General features: G+C 42.9%; 1 protein-coding gene across 3 annotated transcripts in view; it reads left to right on the forward strand.

The window, feature by feature from the left end:
- Window positions 1-18,261, forward strand: part of Slc44a1 (solute carrier family 44 member 1) — a 158,026-nt gene that overhangs the window by 62,218 nt on the left and 77,547 nt on the right. For all 3 annotated transcript variants that reach the window (XM_026786600.1, XM_005362191.3, XM_013351888.2), the window contains exon 4: window positions 14,009-14,145. In XM_026786600.1, the coding sequence (XP_026642401.1) occupies window positions 14,009-14,145 (137 nt within the window). The remainder of the gene's footprint in view (window positions 1-14,008; window positions 14,146-18,261) is intronic.

Raw genomic sequence — 18,261 nt, forward strand, 5'->3', positions numbered from 1 at the left:
TTTTTCAGTTTTTTAAGACATAGTTTCTCTGTGGCTTTGGAACCTGTCCTGGAACTAGCTCTTGTAAACCAGGTTGGCCTTGAACTCACAGAGATACACCTGCCTTTGCCTCCCAAATGCTGGGATTAAAGGGGTGCACCACCACCAACTGGTTTAGGGGTCAGTGTTAACTGTTGGTTCTCATGAGCCCTCCAGCTTTTTAATATATGATGTTTTGCTAGGACAGTTAAACTGGGGTGACCCATGAGTTCCAGAGATCCTGCTGTCTCCTTGCAGTGTTCTGAGCTGTTTGCATGGTTCTGTGGACTGATCTCAGATCTTCAGGCTTAGGTGGCGAGTCCTTTCCCTGCTGAGCCATCTCCACACTCTCCTACTAGTAACCTGGGGAGGAAAGCTTTCAGTTTTGATGATCTTTTCATGGCTTGTGCAATTTTCTGTTCTAAGAATTTGTTTCTTTGCCCCAAAGTCACAAAGATTTTTTTTTCTGTGCTTTATTTAAGGGCTTTTTGTTGTTGTTGTTCTTATTTCTGTGGTGGTTTTTTGTTTGTTGGTTGGTTGATTGGTTTTGTGTTTTGTTTTGTTTCATTCTATTTTATTTATTTATAGAGATTTTTTGAGACAGGGTTTCTCTCTGTAGCCTTGGCTGACCCAGAACTGGCACTGGCTCTGTAGACCAGCCTGGGGAGATCTGCCTGCTTCTGCCTCCCTAATACTAGGATTAAAGGTGTGTGCCACCACTGCCCAGCTGTGTGAGTCATTTTCAACAATATAGATCCTGTGAAGAACTAGTCAGAGCCGGGCGGTGGTGGTGCACGCCTTTAATCCCAGCACTCGAGAGGCAGAGGCAGGTGGATCTCTGTGAGTTCGAGACCAGCCTGGTCTACAAGAGCTAGTTCCAGGACAGGCTCCAAACCACAGAGAAACCCTGTCTCGAAAAACCAAAAAAAAAAAAAAAAAAAGAACTAGTCAGGCTTGATGCCCTGCCCTAAAGAAAGATGCACCCGTCCCTGTGGCGTTTATCAGACTCATCTTCCCCACTGAATGACCTTGGCACTTTCTGTTGACAATTCTTTTTAAATTTGAGGTCATAAAAGGAGACTGGTAGGGGCAGCTACCAAGGTTATGCAGAGATAGTAATAATTTGCCTCCAGCAAACAAGGATGCTGTCTTTGCATACCATTGTTTTACATAGCTAGTTACAGCAAATCATAAAAGAGATAAATGGAATGTGTGTCTGCCATTAGCGAGAGCTAATGCTGTTTGCCAGCGACAAGGGGCTGCAACATGGGCTGCTGAGGAGACACAAAAAAACATGCCGCAAACGAGACGCTTAAATTGCAGGTTACAAAATGTATGCCTACATGAATTCAGCCGTTTATTTTATTATTATGCTGAAAACATAATGAAAAAGATAATACTTTTGTTTTTCCAGTCTATCTTTCTGTACCTGCACATACACATGCATATTTATAAATTACCAAGTGCGGAGAATTAGAATATTTTAATAGAAGGAAAGCAGAACAATAATAAAAATAAGATCTCTTCCTAGTGGGTAGTCTTAGTGCAGTAACTACAACAATACAACCAATGTAAATTTATAGACTTAATACAGTACCAGTTAAGACCCAACAGGATAGTGAATTAATCATGGTTGTTATAAATCATAAAATAAAAAGCAGATAACATTTTTCTCTACTTGGGAATGCTTTTGAAAATTATTCTTGTTTCCACCAAGGAAAGGACAGGTCTTTTATGAGTATCAACAAACATAGCATATCAAGTTGCAATAAGACTTCCCCATGTATTAAGGCTGAGCAAGGCAACCCAGTATGAGGAGTAAGGTCCCAAAAGCCAGGATAAGAGTTGACGATAGCCCCTGCATAGACTAAGCTGTACAACTGTAAAATATATGCAGAGGGCCTAGGTCAGTTGTATGCAGGCTCCCTGGTTGTCGGTTCAGTCTCTGTGAGCCCCTATGAACCCAGCTTAGCTGAAGAGGATGAGATTAGAGGTTGGGGAACAAGGGGTGTCAGGGAGGAACTGCGAGGAGAGGAGGTGGGAGAAACAGAGGCTGGGATGTGAAATTAAAAAAAAAAACACTCATAGCGTAGAATCCGTTGATTAAAATACTATAAATATGGAGTTTACTATGAGGCAGCAACTCCACTTCTAGATCTGAATGATATGTACCCATCAAAGGTGATAACACTTGCCCTGCTTTGTGCCAGTTCGTGGGAGGCCTGCCCCTTTCTGAATGGAGCTGGTGGAGGAGTGGATGGGGAGCAGGTAGATGGGAGTCAGGTAGGGAATGGGAGGAGAGGAGGGAGGGAGGGAAAATGGTGGTCGGTATGTAATATAAATGAAAAAATATTAATTTAATAGAAGAAAAAAAAGATTCTTGTTTACAAAATAATTTCAGAGGATTAAAAGGTGCATGTATATTGTAAGACAGTGGTCTGTTCATGAGAGGGAGCGATGGAGCCACGCAGTGGATGTGTCTAAGAAGTTAGACCAGATGTCTAAGCTCAGGGTAGTTACTGATGTTGAATACCAAATGAGCTATGAACTTTCAGGCTTTGAAACAGAAAGAGAAACTTGTGGGTTTTATCAGAGTTTGGGAACCCAAAAGCCACAAGGCAAACACTCTTAAGTTACCTAAATAGACTGGGATGTATGGTCTTACTATACATAGGGGACACTTGGTACTTTGAACTCTATACACTGGGGTTTTGTGTAATTCTAGCTGAGATATGGAATATAGATAGAGGAGACTATGATACTAGGGTTATTTTTTTCTTGTGTATGTGTTTTTCTTTTGTGTGTATGTGTGGCCATATGTGTACATGAAAGTCCAAGGTTTATGTTGGGAGTCTTCTTCCAGCTTATTCTTTGAGACAGCTTTTTAGTTGAACCCAGACTCAACTATATAGTGAGTCTTTAGTCACTATATGTACCTAGTGTACTCTGGGAATTCCCTATTTCTGCTTTCCAAGGGTGGAATTACAGATAGCCCAGCATGCGCGCCAGGCATTTACATGGGTTCTGGGGATCTGCACACTGAACTCTGCTCCTCTTGCCTATGCAGCGAGACTTTAACTACCAAGTCATCTCCCCAGCCTGTTTTCAAGCAAGGCTAGATACCTGTTGACAGGTGAAAGAAGAGTCAGGAGAGCACATAAGATCTGCCAGTCTCCTGACTGTTATTTTGTATTTTTTAGATTTATTTTATTCATATAAATGTTTTGCTTGCATGTATGTCTGTTGAAAACACGTGTGTCTGGTATTCCAGAAGTCAGACTAAGGTTTCAGATCTCCTGGAGCTGGAGTTATAAAATGATTGTGAACTGGCATGGAGATGCTGTCAATTGAACCCAGGTCTTCAGCAAGAACAAGTGTTCTTAACCTCTGAGCCATCTCTCTCCAGCTCTGACTTTTAAATGTTGGCACTTGGTGAGGTGGAGGTGTGGCTCAGTAGCGGAACACTTCCCTAGTGGGTCCAAGGTTCCAAGTTCATCTGCACCCTACAAAACAATAAACTGTTGGAAACTGATGTGCTGGGCAGACAAGACACGAGGCTGAGGATTTCTCATTAAGATTATATATATGTGGTTGCTATTGTTATATTCTTTCTAGGGAAACAAAGGGAGGAGGTTCGATGTTCGAGACTAAATCGTGTTCCAAGGTATAAGAACTGTTTAAGTCTAGGTACATATAGTCATAAAAACAGAATAGAAGTAATCGAACTCAAGAAGTAGCAAGCAGCATTTAACAAAAACATAAAAATAAAAGTACTGGGTTGGGTAGTAATATGAAGGATGCCATATTAGACCTGTTTAATCTGATATCATACAAGCTAAATTCCAGATGAATTAAATATCTTGACGTGAGTATTGTACATCATTGAAGAGGGGATAATTTGTACATTGTTGAAGCAATAAAGAAATTAAGTAGTATCAAGGTTGACATGTTTGATTCTCTAATAAAAAGATGAAAGCAATATAAAGGAAACAGCATTTTCAGTTTTTATACGATGAGCTGAATTGTTCATGCTGTTGAGGATATCTTTCAAGGAAGATTCATTGGAGAGGCAATTGAGGAAGAATTTACACAGTAGGAAGTAGCAACAGTGGTATTTGACTCAAAGGGCTTTGTTGGTAGTATGGACTTGCAGTGGTGTTTCGGAGAATAAATGTGACGGCGGCATATGAGCGTTAGCACAGTACCTAAAACTGAAAATGTCACTTGCCATTGGTGATCTTAACCATCCTCATCTTTCAAAGGGAGTTTGGAAGTTGCCAGCGCTTCTGTTTTTATTCGCATGGGAAGGCATGACTGCTGTAGCCCATGCTCTCTGTTTGTTGCTTACGAAGCTCTTTGCCATAGCTCCATTGATTCTCACTTTATCCCTAGGAAGTATTTACGTTTTTCCTCAGTGGAGGCTTTCAGGATTACTCTTCCATAGTTTCAGACTCACAGCTTGGTCTTTGTCATCACCTGTAATTACTCTGTCTATAAAATCAACACAATAAGTCGAGAACCCCTTATTCTGGCCATAAGCTTGTCTTTCCAGTGTGCATGTGCTATGTTTTGTTATTACTTCACCTATGCTTCAGCTCCTATGATCTTTTGCTCCTATTCAGTCTCCTGAATGATCTTTTGTCCTCTTTCACCCTTATTATTTAACTTCTTTCTTGTAATGTTTTTTTTTTTTTTTCTTAGTGTTGTGACAGTATCTACTGCCTGGGTCTGCCTCATCGTTCTGTCTTTGGTACAAATGGATAAAAATCTGTTATGGGCAAGGGAGTTAAGGGGACCTTTCCCCAAAGGAACTGCAAGACATGCACAAATAGGCTTGTGAAAGACGTTGAGCACCATTAACTAGCAGTGAAATACAAAACAGAGCCAGAGAGTACCTCTTCCTCACCCACTGTAAGAATGATAATCTAAAATGAATCCATTGTATGGATAGGTCACAATTTGTTTGTTCAGTCATCAGTTGATGGTCATTTTAAAATGTGGATGAGGGTTTGGAGAAATTGGAGACCCATATTTTGCAATAGGAGTTTAAAAGGCACAGCTGCCAGTGTAAATACTATTTTTCAAAATGCCAAACACGGTTACTGTATAACCTTGCAAGTCTACTTCTCAAAACCTCCCAAAAGAAGTATACACACATATACACAGAGAGACATGCATATGAATGTTGATAGCAGTATGGTTGATAATAACTCCCAAAGGAAGAAAGCAATATAGATTTGCATCTACTGATGAATGAATACTAAAACTGTGGTATGTCTATACAATGGAATATTATTGGCCATAATAGGAGTGAGGATTGAAACATATACTGTAGTGTGCTGAACTTTAAACTCATGCTAAGTAGGGGTAGGGAATACAGAGAATTGAGCAATGACTGCTAATAGAAGATTTGGGGGTTCTTTAGGGATGAGCATATTTTAGAATTAGGTTTTCATGATTAAACAATTCAGTAATATATACTTAAAAGCATTGAATTGGCTGGACACAGTGGTACATGTAGTAACCCTTGGACCTCTCTAAAGTCACAGCACCAAAAAAGCTTAGGTATCAGAGAGGATTCCTTGAACCTTGGGATTTGAGACCAGCCAGAGCAACTATGTGAGACCCTGTCTTAAATGGATAAAGCTTTATGGCATGTTAATTATGTCTCAATAGTTTTTAAATCAAGAAAAAACAAAATATTTTGCTTTTGCCTCATGCTATAAGATATTTTTTTGATGTGATGGTCTAAAAGTTGAATTTGAGACTATTTCTTGCTGGTATTGATAGTGAACTTGACTTTTGTAGTGTTCTAATTACCTTTGCTAAGTAGAAAACTTGTTTTTTGGTAGCTCTCAGGAAATGTTTTTCTAAACTGCTTTCAGTTTTGCACAAGATATAGTCATTGGCTCTTGGATTTATTCCAGTGTTTATCCTCCCTCCCTTTAAAAATTTTTTTTTAAAATTTACGTGTGTGTGTGTGTGTGTGTGTGTGTGTGTGTGACCTGCATTGCTGGTGGAGATCAGAAGAGGCCATCAGATCCCTTGAAACTAGAGTTAAGGATCTTTGTGAACACTGTGGATGCTGGGCACTGAGCCCAGGTTCTCCGAATCACATAAGGGCTGAACCATCTCTGCAGCACATTTTCTCCCTCTATGGTCCCTGTGTAAGGAGGAGGCACCGTGCTCTAGCTACTTAGGAGAATTGATCTTTTGTCTCTGGCTTATCCATTTGCACGGGCTTTGTTTGTAATGTAAATATATTAGGGACACCAAACTGGGGCTTTCTAAAGGTGGGCCTGGTGTTTATCCTTCTGTGCCTTCCTGAGTACCCACCTCTTTTGCCTGTGTGTTTCAAGACTGTCTTGCAGGTTTACAGTCTCCATCCTCCACCTTCGTGAGTTCTGGGATTATTGACGCTGACCGCAGTGCCCAGCACTCACAGTTTTTGGTTTGGTTGTATTTTGAACAGGTTTACAAACCTCGTGGCGCAGACATCCTGGTCAGAATGGATGCTCCTCCTCTCTCCCTTTTCACACCATCACACTCTCTTACTTGTTCCTGAGTACTTTTGAAGTTCTGCCCTAGTCAAAGCTGGCGTTTCTTGGTATAAATCCTATAGCCTCCTTCCCACCTGTCTAAGTTGTCTATTGTTCTTTTTGCACATTACAGCAAGCAACCGTCCTGCAGCTTCCCAGCTGTAGGATGAGCTCCAAACTGCCCCGCCTCTTTGATCTCTTTAAGGCCCACAGTCTAGCTGCAGTGCCCCTCTGAGTTCCTGTATCTTCCATGGCCTTCCATATCAGCCATGCCTACCTTTTCCCGTTCTCCTCTCTGTGGCTGAACCTGCTCTGCTCCCACCCATTTCCCTCCACACTTGACTGACTTTTATTCCTTCCTAGTTCCTTTAGTTCTCTGTTCTCGAGATACCTCCGACTCCACTCAAGAGACCTGTTTGATCCTTCCTGTTCCTGCCTTACAACCCTTTTGGTCCTCGGTACCATGAACGCTGGGAAGGGAGACTTTGTAATCTCTTTTGTTGGTGGTTTGGTTTGGTTTCTGAGATAGGATCTTACTGTATAGCCCTGTCTGGCTTTGAATTCTGTAGATAGCCTAGGCTGGCCTTGAATTTGAAGCTTGCTGCCTCAGCCTCCCAAGTAGATTATAGGCATGAATCTGAGCCACATACCTACCTGGCTAGTGTTGGCATACTTAATTCTCTTAACCCTGTATCTGGGAGAGGAGCTGTTTACAATTCTTATGTTGAATAACTGAGAGTGTTTCAGCCTGAAATATCTTCTTGCCTACTTCCTTCCCACCTCATCCCTACCTGAAAAATTCACACAATTGCTATCTATGTAGTGATTCAATAACTTTTGGTGCTCCCTCCTCATTCCAGGCATTATTTAAGCACTAACGATACAGAAATGGATTAAATAGTCAACCAGCTCCGCTCTCCTGGAGTTGGTTTCCAGTGGTAGACAGATAATGAAGCAGATAAATGACTGGATATACAAGGCTTGAGTGGAAGTGGTGGAGCAAATAAAGCTTTCTTTTTGTTTTGTTTTGGGTAGGTGTGGGGGACATGGTCTCATGACCCAGTTCAGGTTGACCTCAGATTAGCCCTTTCCTGCCGCCACCTTTTGTCTCCGGATGCTGGCACTAATCCACTTGTGACAGCAGTGCACGGTCACCTGGTCACCACTTAAAGCTCCGTCTTCCTAAGCTGTTCCAGTGACAGATTTCACTTTGTGTTTTATTGTTGTTTCTTAGTGGTTTTGGCCTAAGGGGGTCTGGACTTTCACATACACACTAAGCAAGTGCTATAGCATGGAGCTACCACACCTTTGGACATGGAATTTGAGGGACAGATAATGTACTTATAATGCACTATAGCAGTTTAAGTGCTTAAGAGGCAGAGGGTGACTTTTGTAAACATCGTACAACCTTCTAGGTTACTATCTGCAGTTCATCACTGTTCTGGACCTGTCTCTCTGAAGTCCTTTGTTCCAGAATGTTTTAGTTAATTGTGTGTTGTAGTTAGCAGGGTTATCTTAGTTTGGGTGTGCTGTTCCCATGGTTCTCTGGGCTGTAGAAGATGACCTTCCTTGGGACACGTGGTTCCTAGCCTGGTGAGCCATCCAGACTTGCCTTGCTGTGGTCCTTCCTCCTTCCACGTAGGAAATAAGAGGTCTCTGGGCAGAGCTCTGCCGTGGGTGGAGTCTAGATCCTCAAGCTCTCTGCAGCCTGTACTTAGCATTAGCGGGAGGGAGGCCTGCATTGCTGTTGTGTTTTTCCTTTTGGTGATTCAGTAAGGGCAACAGTCTGTAGAAAGGGGCTATAAATTATAAATTGATTCCAGGTAATAATTGGGCAAATGATCAGACTCCATTTTTATTCCCCTCTGGGGAAGACATGTGTCAGGAATCACTAAAGCAGAAGGCATCCGAGGGGCTTCTCTGCCAGTTTCCCAGCTCTAAGCGCTGCAATGCTTGATTAGAGAGGAGAGAAGCCAAATTCGGCAGGAGGCGGCCAGCAGACCTGGTATCTGCTTGCCACCTCTTGCTCCAAAAAGCCTTGCCGCAGAGTTGCCATGGCAGCAGGAGGCAATTTAATGGCAAGGGCTCATCTCTGGAGCCACACTGCTGTGCCCCAGCCTCTCCCTCTTCAACTTGATCGCTGGTTACACCAGGGCCTTACTGTGAGGTGGCCATGTGACCACACACTGCCTTATGGAACAGAGCGTCAGATCTCCTGGATTCTAAGGACAGCCACCTCTGCCCCCACTTCTCCTTGGCACATAGCTCTTTGATGTTCCACCCTGTAGTCAGCCCTATCCGATTATTTGCAGTTCCTTAAATATGCTCTTTCATGCTTCTGTGCTTTTAGGCATGCGGTTTCCTCTGTCTGGAGTGTTCCTTTCCCCATCTGTCTGGAAAATTCCTACTCGGTTTCAAAATGCGGCTTAGATTCCTCCTCCCCCTCCCTAATGCTTTCCCTCACCCCCTTTCTTCCACGCAGAACTATACAGTTTCTACTGCCATTTCAACCTCACACACATCATGCGGTTTCGAAATGACTAGTTGTATTTCTGTCTCTTTTTCTGTAGCCTCTAAGTTATTTGCATTCAAAATTTGTGCTTTGTGGGTTTTGTATTGAGAAGGCCTTTCCTGGGAGTAAATACTTAGCAGTGTTAGAAGGATAATGGGATGCTCCTCTGTGAATTAAGTCCTGCTGAATGCTTATCCTTTGAGTGCTGTTCCCCCACCAAATGAACTGCTGCGTCTTGAGCAGACGGGGCTCCTTCTGCTACAGACCTGCTCTAAGCAGCCAGTCATTGGTTTGTCGCTGACTGTCCCTGCCCTCCCTCTCCAGTTGGGATTGGGTCAGACTTTCAGTTCATGTGACCTCCAGTTGTCACCCGCCTTGTAGATTTCTCCCTTAGCTGTTGAATTATGGGTAGTGAGGGCTCATCCTCAGATGCTTTGTGCCATGCAGTAACTTCTTAGTAAATCGCATTTTCTTTGCCTTCTCCTGTCTTTGGTAAAGGTAGTAAAAGCAAGATAGAGGTTTACGCTACCTTTAAACCTTCTGTGGCATCTTATAATTCATCTTTTTGCTCTGAGCAGAGCTTTTAGTCACCTCCTTCCTGTGGCTCTTCACAGTGATTAGTAGTGCTCCCTCTTTGGCCTTTGCCTCGTTCTCACGCTGGATGCATATGTCCTCCTGTGTCCTGTGCAGAGAGACCACTGTATTTTTATATTCTTCCCTTTCTCTCCTTTTGGAAGAGCTTGCTGCTGCATTCCCAGACTTGTCAGTTAAAGTGGATTTACTTAGTATCTTCTTCAAATAACCCCAGAAGCTAGCTGGACTGCATGCAGTATTATACCCCTCCTTTACCAGCCTCTTTGGCACTTCCTTTGCAGTACAGCCAGGACACTTTGTGGTTTGTTTCCTTTCTCCCTTGCCCTTTTTTTTTTTTTTTTTTTTTTTTTTTTTTTGAGCCTAGCCTTTAACGACTGAGCCATCTCTCCCTCCAGCCCCCATCATGCTCTGAACTTCAAAGCTTACCTAGGTAGTTTGCAATTCCCTTTGCAGATGTCCTTTCTGGACCACCTGAGCATGCTGTGTGCCTACCTGCAAGTGTCCAGGCTGTTCAGTTTCTGGAGTATTCTCATTGTTTCTCATCCTTCCTCCATTCCCAATGCGGGTATTTAATCCATCTAGGTCCTCTAAAGGAGGTGAAACTTCAACAAAGCTGTTTCTGAGTTATTAATAATAAATTTGAGCTTCTACAACATTCCTGTGCTGGGGAGAATGGAATCAGGACAGGCTTTGAGACAGGCAGTGTTTTGTAGCCTCTTATTCTGTGTCTCTTGATTGAAAGACACTCTCTGTTTGTCAGTTAACTGCAAATGAGTCCCCTTATCATGGAAAGCATTCCAGTGTGCAATGCAGATCTTTGCAGCTCTGGATTGTACTAAATTTTGTGGGTACCTCTTTTCTTCCTCCTATGAGTACATACATATAATAAAGTTTAATAAATCAGACACAGTAAGAAGTTGATAATAACCATGAAATAGAGCAATCATACCAATAACTATAATCACAATTATTCAAAACTTAATATATTGCTATAAATTTTTAATACTGAAAAAGCATGGGATAAAACCGGACTCTCTGAACATGGCGAACAATGAGGGCTGATGAGAAGCCAAGGACAATGGCACAGGGTTTTGATCCTACTTCATGTTCTGGCTTTGTGGGAGCCTAGCCAGTTTGGATGTTCACTTTCCTAGATTGGACGGAGGGGGGAGGACCTAGGACTTAACACAGGGCAGGGAACCCTGACTGCTCTTTGGACTGGAGAGGGAGGGGGAGAGGAGTGGGAGAAGGGGGAGAAGGGTGGGAGGAGGGGAAGGAAAATGGGAGGCTGGGAGGAGGCAGAAACTTTTTTTTATTTTTCTCAATAAAAAATTAAAAAAAAAACAACTTAATATATTGTTTATTTCTGAAAATTCCCTTTTCCTATTTCCTCACTTTGGTTGGTCATAGGTGTCTAACACCACACAGAATGAGACACTGCAGTCCTGCCTGCTGCTGCTAGCCTTATCTGTAAATGGAGGGATAGCTTATTTCACTGTCAGAGGGAGAGAAAGCCTCCGTCATCCAAAAGGCAACACCACAGTTAGAACCTAGGGCCTGTCAGTCGCCTTTCACAGTGTTAGTGTGTGTGAAATAGATCTAATAATTAGAATTCTTAGGTTGGAACTCGGGAAGGTTTATATACTAAGCATGTATATTAGCATACATTTCTGAAGATGCTATTTAAAATTATATTTTGGTTCTATGGGTTATGAGTTTTCTGAAACCATATACTTAGGCTATAATCAGTGATATTAATTTGATAGTGGTTGGTAGACGTAAAATTCCATTTGCCTTCTTAACCCATTTTGTTTTACTTGACCTGTTCCAGGGGGCTGCTTAGTTCTTACGAAAGCTTTTGACCCAGTGGTATCTACGCATGCTTTTCTCTCCTGGAAACTAAGTATTAGTGTTGTCATCTTGTTCTGCACCCCTCCCAGAACGAGTTTAGTTGAATGGCTTACCCTCACAAGCAGCCTTTGTAAAAGTCAGGCTGCTGTCTTGGCGACACTGCTAAGAACTGCCACGCACACGCTGTCTGTTCAGCGTGTGCCATCGATGGCCTTAAAGTAGACTGTGCAGTAAATGGTGTGCAGTTGTAAAAATGAGGAAACTGAGGCTAAGACGGAAAAATGTTTCCCTTATGTTAGGCCAGAGAGCTCTTAAGGGAGGCCTAGATGCAGACGATGGGAAGGACCTAGAATCTCAGCTGCTTGAGAGGCCAGAGCAGGAGAGCATGGGTTTAAGATGCAATGCCTTCTCGGGGGGGGGGGGAAAAAGAACCAGAGCACAGGCTCAGGTTGGTGCAAGCAAGGCACAGTACGAGATGGCTACCCACTCACAAGGACAAACTACTGTGGTGTTTCAGTGTCTAAACTAAGTGCAGCCAGGGCAGTTTTAGCATTTAGCATTCATTGTCCTAGGAAGCAGGCCAACCAGACCAAATTTCTATTCCCAGGAGCTTGTCCTTGATCTAGCCCAGTCCCAGCTGCGAGGCCCAGTAGCCTCTGGCTTTCTTTCCTGGTCTGTAAACCTGCTTTCTGCTGGTTTCATGTGATTTCTCTGGATGCTTCTCAAGGCATCGTTTATCATTAAGGACGATGTATTCGGTTACTCTCCCCCACCCGCATTCCACCGCCTTCACAGGAACACAGCACGCTATTGTGTGGACCGCATGTGTCCATACCCAGAGCTTTCTAGAGTGTCTGCACATGAGCATTCAATAAGCATGGGCTCCATTCATGGTTGCTATCATAGATACTTCTTGTTATTGGTGGTAGTGGCGATGCTAGTTGATACACCCCTCTTCCAGGACCCGAGTGTCCACTGCCCAGAATCTGGCGTCATGCAGTTTTTTGTCTGGGGTCCTAGGAACAGACACCCTGAGTCAGATGCATGGGCCAGATGGAGGGAAGCAGTGAGAGGTTGCTTGTTTCTGCCAAGGGTTCCCAGAAACTGTTTTCTCCGTGCCTGCCTGTACTAACTACCTCCTTGTTTTCGGCCATGGAAGCAGTCCATAAACCCTACCTCCAAATCACATCTGGCTTCTTTGCGTTCCTTTTTTCTTTTGGGAACACTAACCACTTTAGAGTCTCTAAGAGTGTGTTGATTTGTACTATGCTTATCCTTCCCTTCCTGCTGGGTTCCTGGATGGTCTCCTGGCTGCCCTGTGCTGCACAGTTATTACTCCATCTGTGAAGGCTCCTCTGGAGCCTTCTGCACCTTTTTTTATGGTATTCTTTTCCAGTACCCATTTCATGTGTGCATTGGCTTTGTTCTTTTTGCTTTTTAATTTTTGTGCTTAATCCTGTTTCTTCACCTGATTACAGCCAAAGGCTGAGAAAAGCAATTACCTAATTCTTACATTTAGTTGTATTTGTAATGTAGATTTGACTGGTTTGTGGGAAAGGCCCTTGACTTTGTAAAAGTCTGCTCTGGACTGTGATGGGGTTGGGGTGGAGGGGGCACGGATGGACAGGATGACAAGACAGAACTGTGCCAGGGCTGGTGTTCTTTAACTTCGTGCTCAGTAAGGCACTCCTTGTTATGCTCCATCCCTTGGTCTGCAACAACACACTCTCTTATTCTTGTTGGAGGATGTTTAGGCATCCCCTTTTTTGGGATAGGTGATAATATCTATTGAATTCTGTGATTTCCGCCTAAGCGTCCCCCTTTAAAAATTGTAATTATAAAAAATACAGAGGGCAATAATGTAGGATGTGTGTATTATTTTTATGTAACTGCTATGAGATTTTCTAAATAAAAAGTATTTATTGTGGATATTTCAATTAAAATGTAATCTGCATTATTTTTAGAAAGTCAGAAGCCTAAAAAGTAAATGAAAGGAAATTAAAAACTCCCCATGTATGTAGGTGGCTGTTACGTTGCTGTATATTTTTCCAGTTTTCATTCAACTTTTTATTCATATTGATGTATGGTCATTAATAATATATACATTTTCATTTTGATAATAATATTCATTAACCAGTTTGTAGTTTCCATGGCAACTGCAGTATATGTTAAATCACAACATGGGATATTCTAATCATGTTTGGTGTAAATTTAACAAAGCAGGGAAACGATTTCCAGCAATAAAATCTGCGTATTATAAAATGTAAATATTAGGAAAAGAACTCATGAAAACTATTAAGTCCTCTCATTACTCCATTCTCTCTGTTAGCATCAGAAGTCGTTGTTTTCCAGGCTTTCACTGATGGGTCTGTTGGAGGAACGCTGATGGTAAAGCTCAGCGGAGGCTAGCCTTTGCTTTGGGCTTAGTTGAGTATGCAGTAAACCATATGTGTTTTTGCAAAATAATATCTTGGTTCTTTTCTCCATGCCTTAGGTATGTGTTCTTTTTGGATCCATGCAATCTGGACTTGATAAACAGGAAGATCAAGTCTGTAGCGCTGTGCGTAGCAGCATGTCCAAGACAAGAGTTGAAAACCCTGACTGACGTCCAGAAGTTCGCAGAGATCAACGGTGAGATGTTAGGCTGTCCAAGCTGGTGCTCTGGTCGTCCGTCTCAGTGTGAAACTCTATGTTTGCATTTCAGTGTCCATTTGTCCTTATAGTAAATATGTCGTAAAACAACCTTACAGAAGAGAAAAAAGCTGAAGTGATTTAAGATTTCCTAGTTAAAAATACTAGAATCAACTTGGGGAGACTGTTAGAACTAGCTTTGCTTCGTGCACTGGTGTGTGACTGTAACCCCAGCCACACAGGACGCTGAGGCAGGAAGACTGCCTAGCCTACGTGCAAGGCTAGCTCAGACAGCATAGCGAGATCTCCTGTCTCAAAACCAAAACAGAAGTAGACCATCTCCCACCTTTACTGAAAGAGAAAACAAGCAGAATTTTCTCAGGGTGTGGGCTGTTTCCCAGGAAATTCTGAGTAGATCCTTGTGATGTGGAAATTTGTACTTTCTAAATAAACGCATTGGTGTTTTTGGATATCCAAACCCATTGGATGGTTTTTGTTTCGCTCTTTTGAAATCGGGCCTTTCCTGAGCTGGTTGTGTGAACTGATGATCTGAGTGCCGGGATGACAGGTGAATAACATCGTGCAGGTGACCAAGTGCTCTAGAGAGTCATTTGGAATCATTAGCACACGCTATGTAAAGTTCAGGTTTTCCCCTCTTCCAAGTCTTGTTTAAATCTCTCAGTCTGCCTCCCTTCCCTCCTCCCCCCTCAGTCTTTGTTTAATCTGTGGTTAATAATATAATATATGCTTGTGTAGAAGCAAATAGTGAAAGTTACAGGAAGAACTATAATCAAATTTCTGCTATCAGTTCCTTTTCTGGTGTACGTATAATTTTATGTTCTGCTCTTAAATTTAATGTTACATCATGACCTTTTCTGAGAATGGTTTTGAGGAACTTCGGGGTTAAAAGTTAAGGATTAGCAGAGAATATCAGCAGACCCAGTTTGCTGCAGTCAACTCTGCTCTTTGGAGACCCTCATTTCCAGGCTCCGCAGTTCTCTTTAGAGTATTTTTAAATATGCTATGGAGAACCACATAGTTATGGCCCCTCTGATTTGTGTTCTGAACCTCCCTGAGGTTCCATGTTTGTATTTTGTATGTGGGGCTTTTCAGGCCTTCCTGCCTGTCTAAATCCAAGGCTAGCGCTAGGTCCTTGGAACGACTGTTGACTCAAGTGTTCACTCTGCACAACGCATAGCTGACTAGAAAGAATGCCTGGAGTCATAACCATGCCTATTCCTAGGCTTCAGATTCTTCCTGATAGGATGCTGGGCTTCCAGGGGGAAGAAGACGGGGGATGTCCCTCACCTACCACCTCGTGCCCTTACTGTAGATAGTAGAAAAGGCATGGGCTGGTGAGGATCTGGATTCTTATTCAGAATTGGTCACTGGCTTGGTAATAGAGATAGAGGAGCTTTCTGAGCCCAGGTGTCCTCATACAAATATGCATGAGGATACGTGAAGAATACCAAGTGTCATGGACACTGAATGAAGGGACCCAGGTACTTCTCCAGAGCTCATTTTCTCTGCCCATGTAGTACCCTGCGTTTGCCTGGCTAAGCCCTGTGCCGTAATCGTCAGCCTTGTCATTTAGCACACCCCATCTTAGGTAGGTATGGTTTCTTAACACATGGACCCAGTTGCTGGGTAGTTCACTGATTAACAGCAGTGCAGGCTCTGAGATAAATTGTTTGGATTCAACTGTTGCTTCTTCCAATTTAGTGGCTTGAGACTGAGAACAAATTGTTTGAGCTTTCAGCCCCTCGTCTGTCATACAGGATAGTGTCTGGACCTCATTAGGGTTTTATGATAAATCAGCGCATGAAAAATATTTAGAATTATGGCTGGCAAAGAAAGTTGCTGGAAGTTGGGATTAGCTGCCACCCTTCCCATTGTTCTCTAGGGGAACGTGACACTCTTCCCACAGCCAGGCTTTTCACAAGTTCCTTCAGAGCAGTGCTTCTCGCCCTGCCTAATGCTGCGACCCTTTGATACAGTTCCTCATGTTGTGGTGACCCCCAACCATAAAATTAATCTCACTGCTACTTCAGAGCTGTAATTTTGCTATCGTTATGAATAGTAATGTAATTGTTTTTGTTTTCTGATGGTCTTGGGTGACCCCTGTGAAAGGGTCATTCACACACACACACACACACACACACACACACACACACACACACCCGCCTGCGCCAAAGGGGTCCCAACCCACAGGTTGAGAACCACTGCTTTAGATACAACTACTGTATAGCAACCATATCTGTTCTCAGAGTTTTTAGTTAGCACTCATCCATGGCTCTGAACTCATCAATGGTCCAGGATTAAGAACTCTATCTGTATGTCTTACATGACACTCAGAGCCATGGTCCAATCTTCATCTTCCATTGTGTCCTCTCACAGACCGGATATGAGTGCCGCTGCCTTGAATCCGAACTGTCTCCGGTAGTGCCGAGTGAAGGCTAATTCCTTGTCTGTGTGGCCTGCTCTTGGGATCTCTTGAAGAGAATTGGCCTGTGCCTTGCTCTGGCATGCCTTGTTTCTAGGCAGTATCCTTATGAGTAAATGTGATGCTGACTATGGTCTGTTCATATCTGATTTAAGAAGACACTTCCAGTGGAATTTGTAGCTTTTTATTTCCAAAGTATTAGTTAATAAATATTTTAGTGAGTGCCCTTGGGCTTTGAGGTCAATTTGTATAAAGAATAACATAGAATCTGGGCATGTTGATGTATGCCTATAATCCCAGCTCTTGAGAGGAAGAGGCAGGAGGATGGCGAGTTCCAGGTCAGGATGAGCTAAATAGTGGGATCCTGTTTCACAACACATGACAACGGTAATAATAACAGCATCCAAAAGCACAACAGCAGTAACAGGGTGGTGACAACAGTAACTTTAATTGGCAAGTGTGAAAACTGTATTAAAATTCCCAAAGAGAGGAAACTTTGGGTGTAGATACCCAAATACCTGCTTTAATAACAACCCCTGAATTAGAATTCTTGAATGTCTCAAAAAGTCCTTACACTGTTCTTCAGGTTGGTGGCACGAAACTGGACCCTATGAGGTATAATCCCAGTATCACCGCAGTCACCAAGCGAGGTTGTTCTCCTGTCTTCTGCTTTGTGACGTCTGCTTGTGTTGGTATCTGTGCCTGTATACACAGTTGTGTCTGCTAGGAAGTAAAGGCCCCTCGTGCCCACATTTATAGACCTCAGTTCCTACTTTCCGCCAGGAGCTTTTTCCTGAGAGAGGAGGCAGGTGTGAGTGAGAAGTCTTCAGACCTCTAGCAGAGAGTAATCACAAGTCCACCAGAAAGCTTAACAAAACTTTTAGATCACAACATAGTGAAGGCCTCATGGAACTGAAGTTCACAATACTTTCTTGAATGGCACTGAGTAACACCAGAAACGTCAGAAACGAGAAGGAAGTAGAATTGGATTGTGTCATAGCTGAGAGAGTCACACAGACAGGCCTGGTGACATGTGCCTGCAATCTTGGCACTGAGGGTGCTGAGGTAGGAGGATGGTCACATTTCAAGTCTAGTACTAGCTACATGGCAAAGCCTTGCCTCTGAGAAAATAAAAAATAAACAAGTTACAAACTTTTATGCAAGAAAAAACAAAATGAGTAGAGTTGAATCGACACATGAAGCAGGAGAAAATATCTGCAAGTCTTCTATCTGGGCAGTGAGTAATATCCAGACCATATAATAGCCTTTTTGGTTCCCAGAGGCCTCAGTCAGCACTGCTATCAAGTGCTGAAACCCTGTGTCTTATCTGGCACTCGGAGTTAGAGTCTGGTGTTGGACTCCCTTTAAACATATGGTATGTGAGTGTTCGTGCCCATAAGATACCAAAAAGAGCCGGGCGGTGGTGGCGCACGCCTTTAATCCCAGCACTTAGGAGGCAGAGGCTGCCGGATCTCTGTGAGTTCGAGACCAGCCTGGTCTACAAAAGCTAGTTCCAGGACAGGCTCCAAAGCCACAGAGAAACCCTGTCTCAAAAAACCAAAAAAAAAAATAATAATAATAATAAAATAAAATGAAAAGTGAGGTGTGATGGTGCTGGAGAAGTAGGGAGAGTAGAGTGGCTAGCCTGGGCAAGCCTCAGGTCCCAGCTCAAA

The sequence above is a fragment of the Microtus ochrogaster genome, linkage group LG5 (genome assembly GCF_000317375.1).
Source record: "Microtus ochrogaster isolate Prairie Vole_2 linkage group LG5, MicOch1.0, whole genome shotgun sequence".
Classification (NCBI taxonomy): Eukaryota; Metazoa; Chordata; class Mammalia; order Rodentia; family Cricetidae; genus Microtus; species Microtus ochrogaster.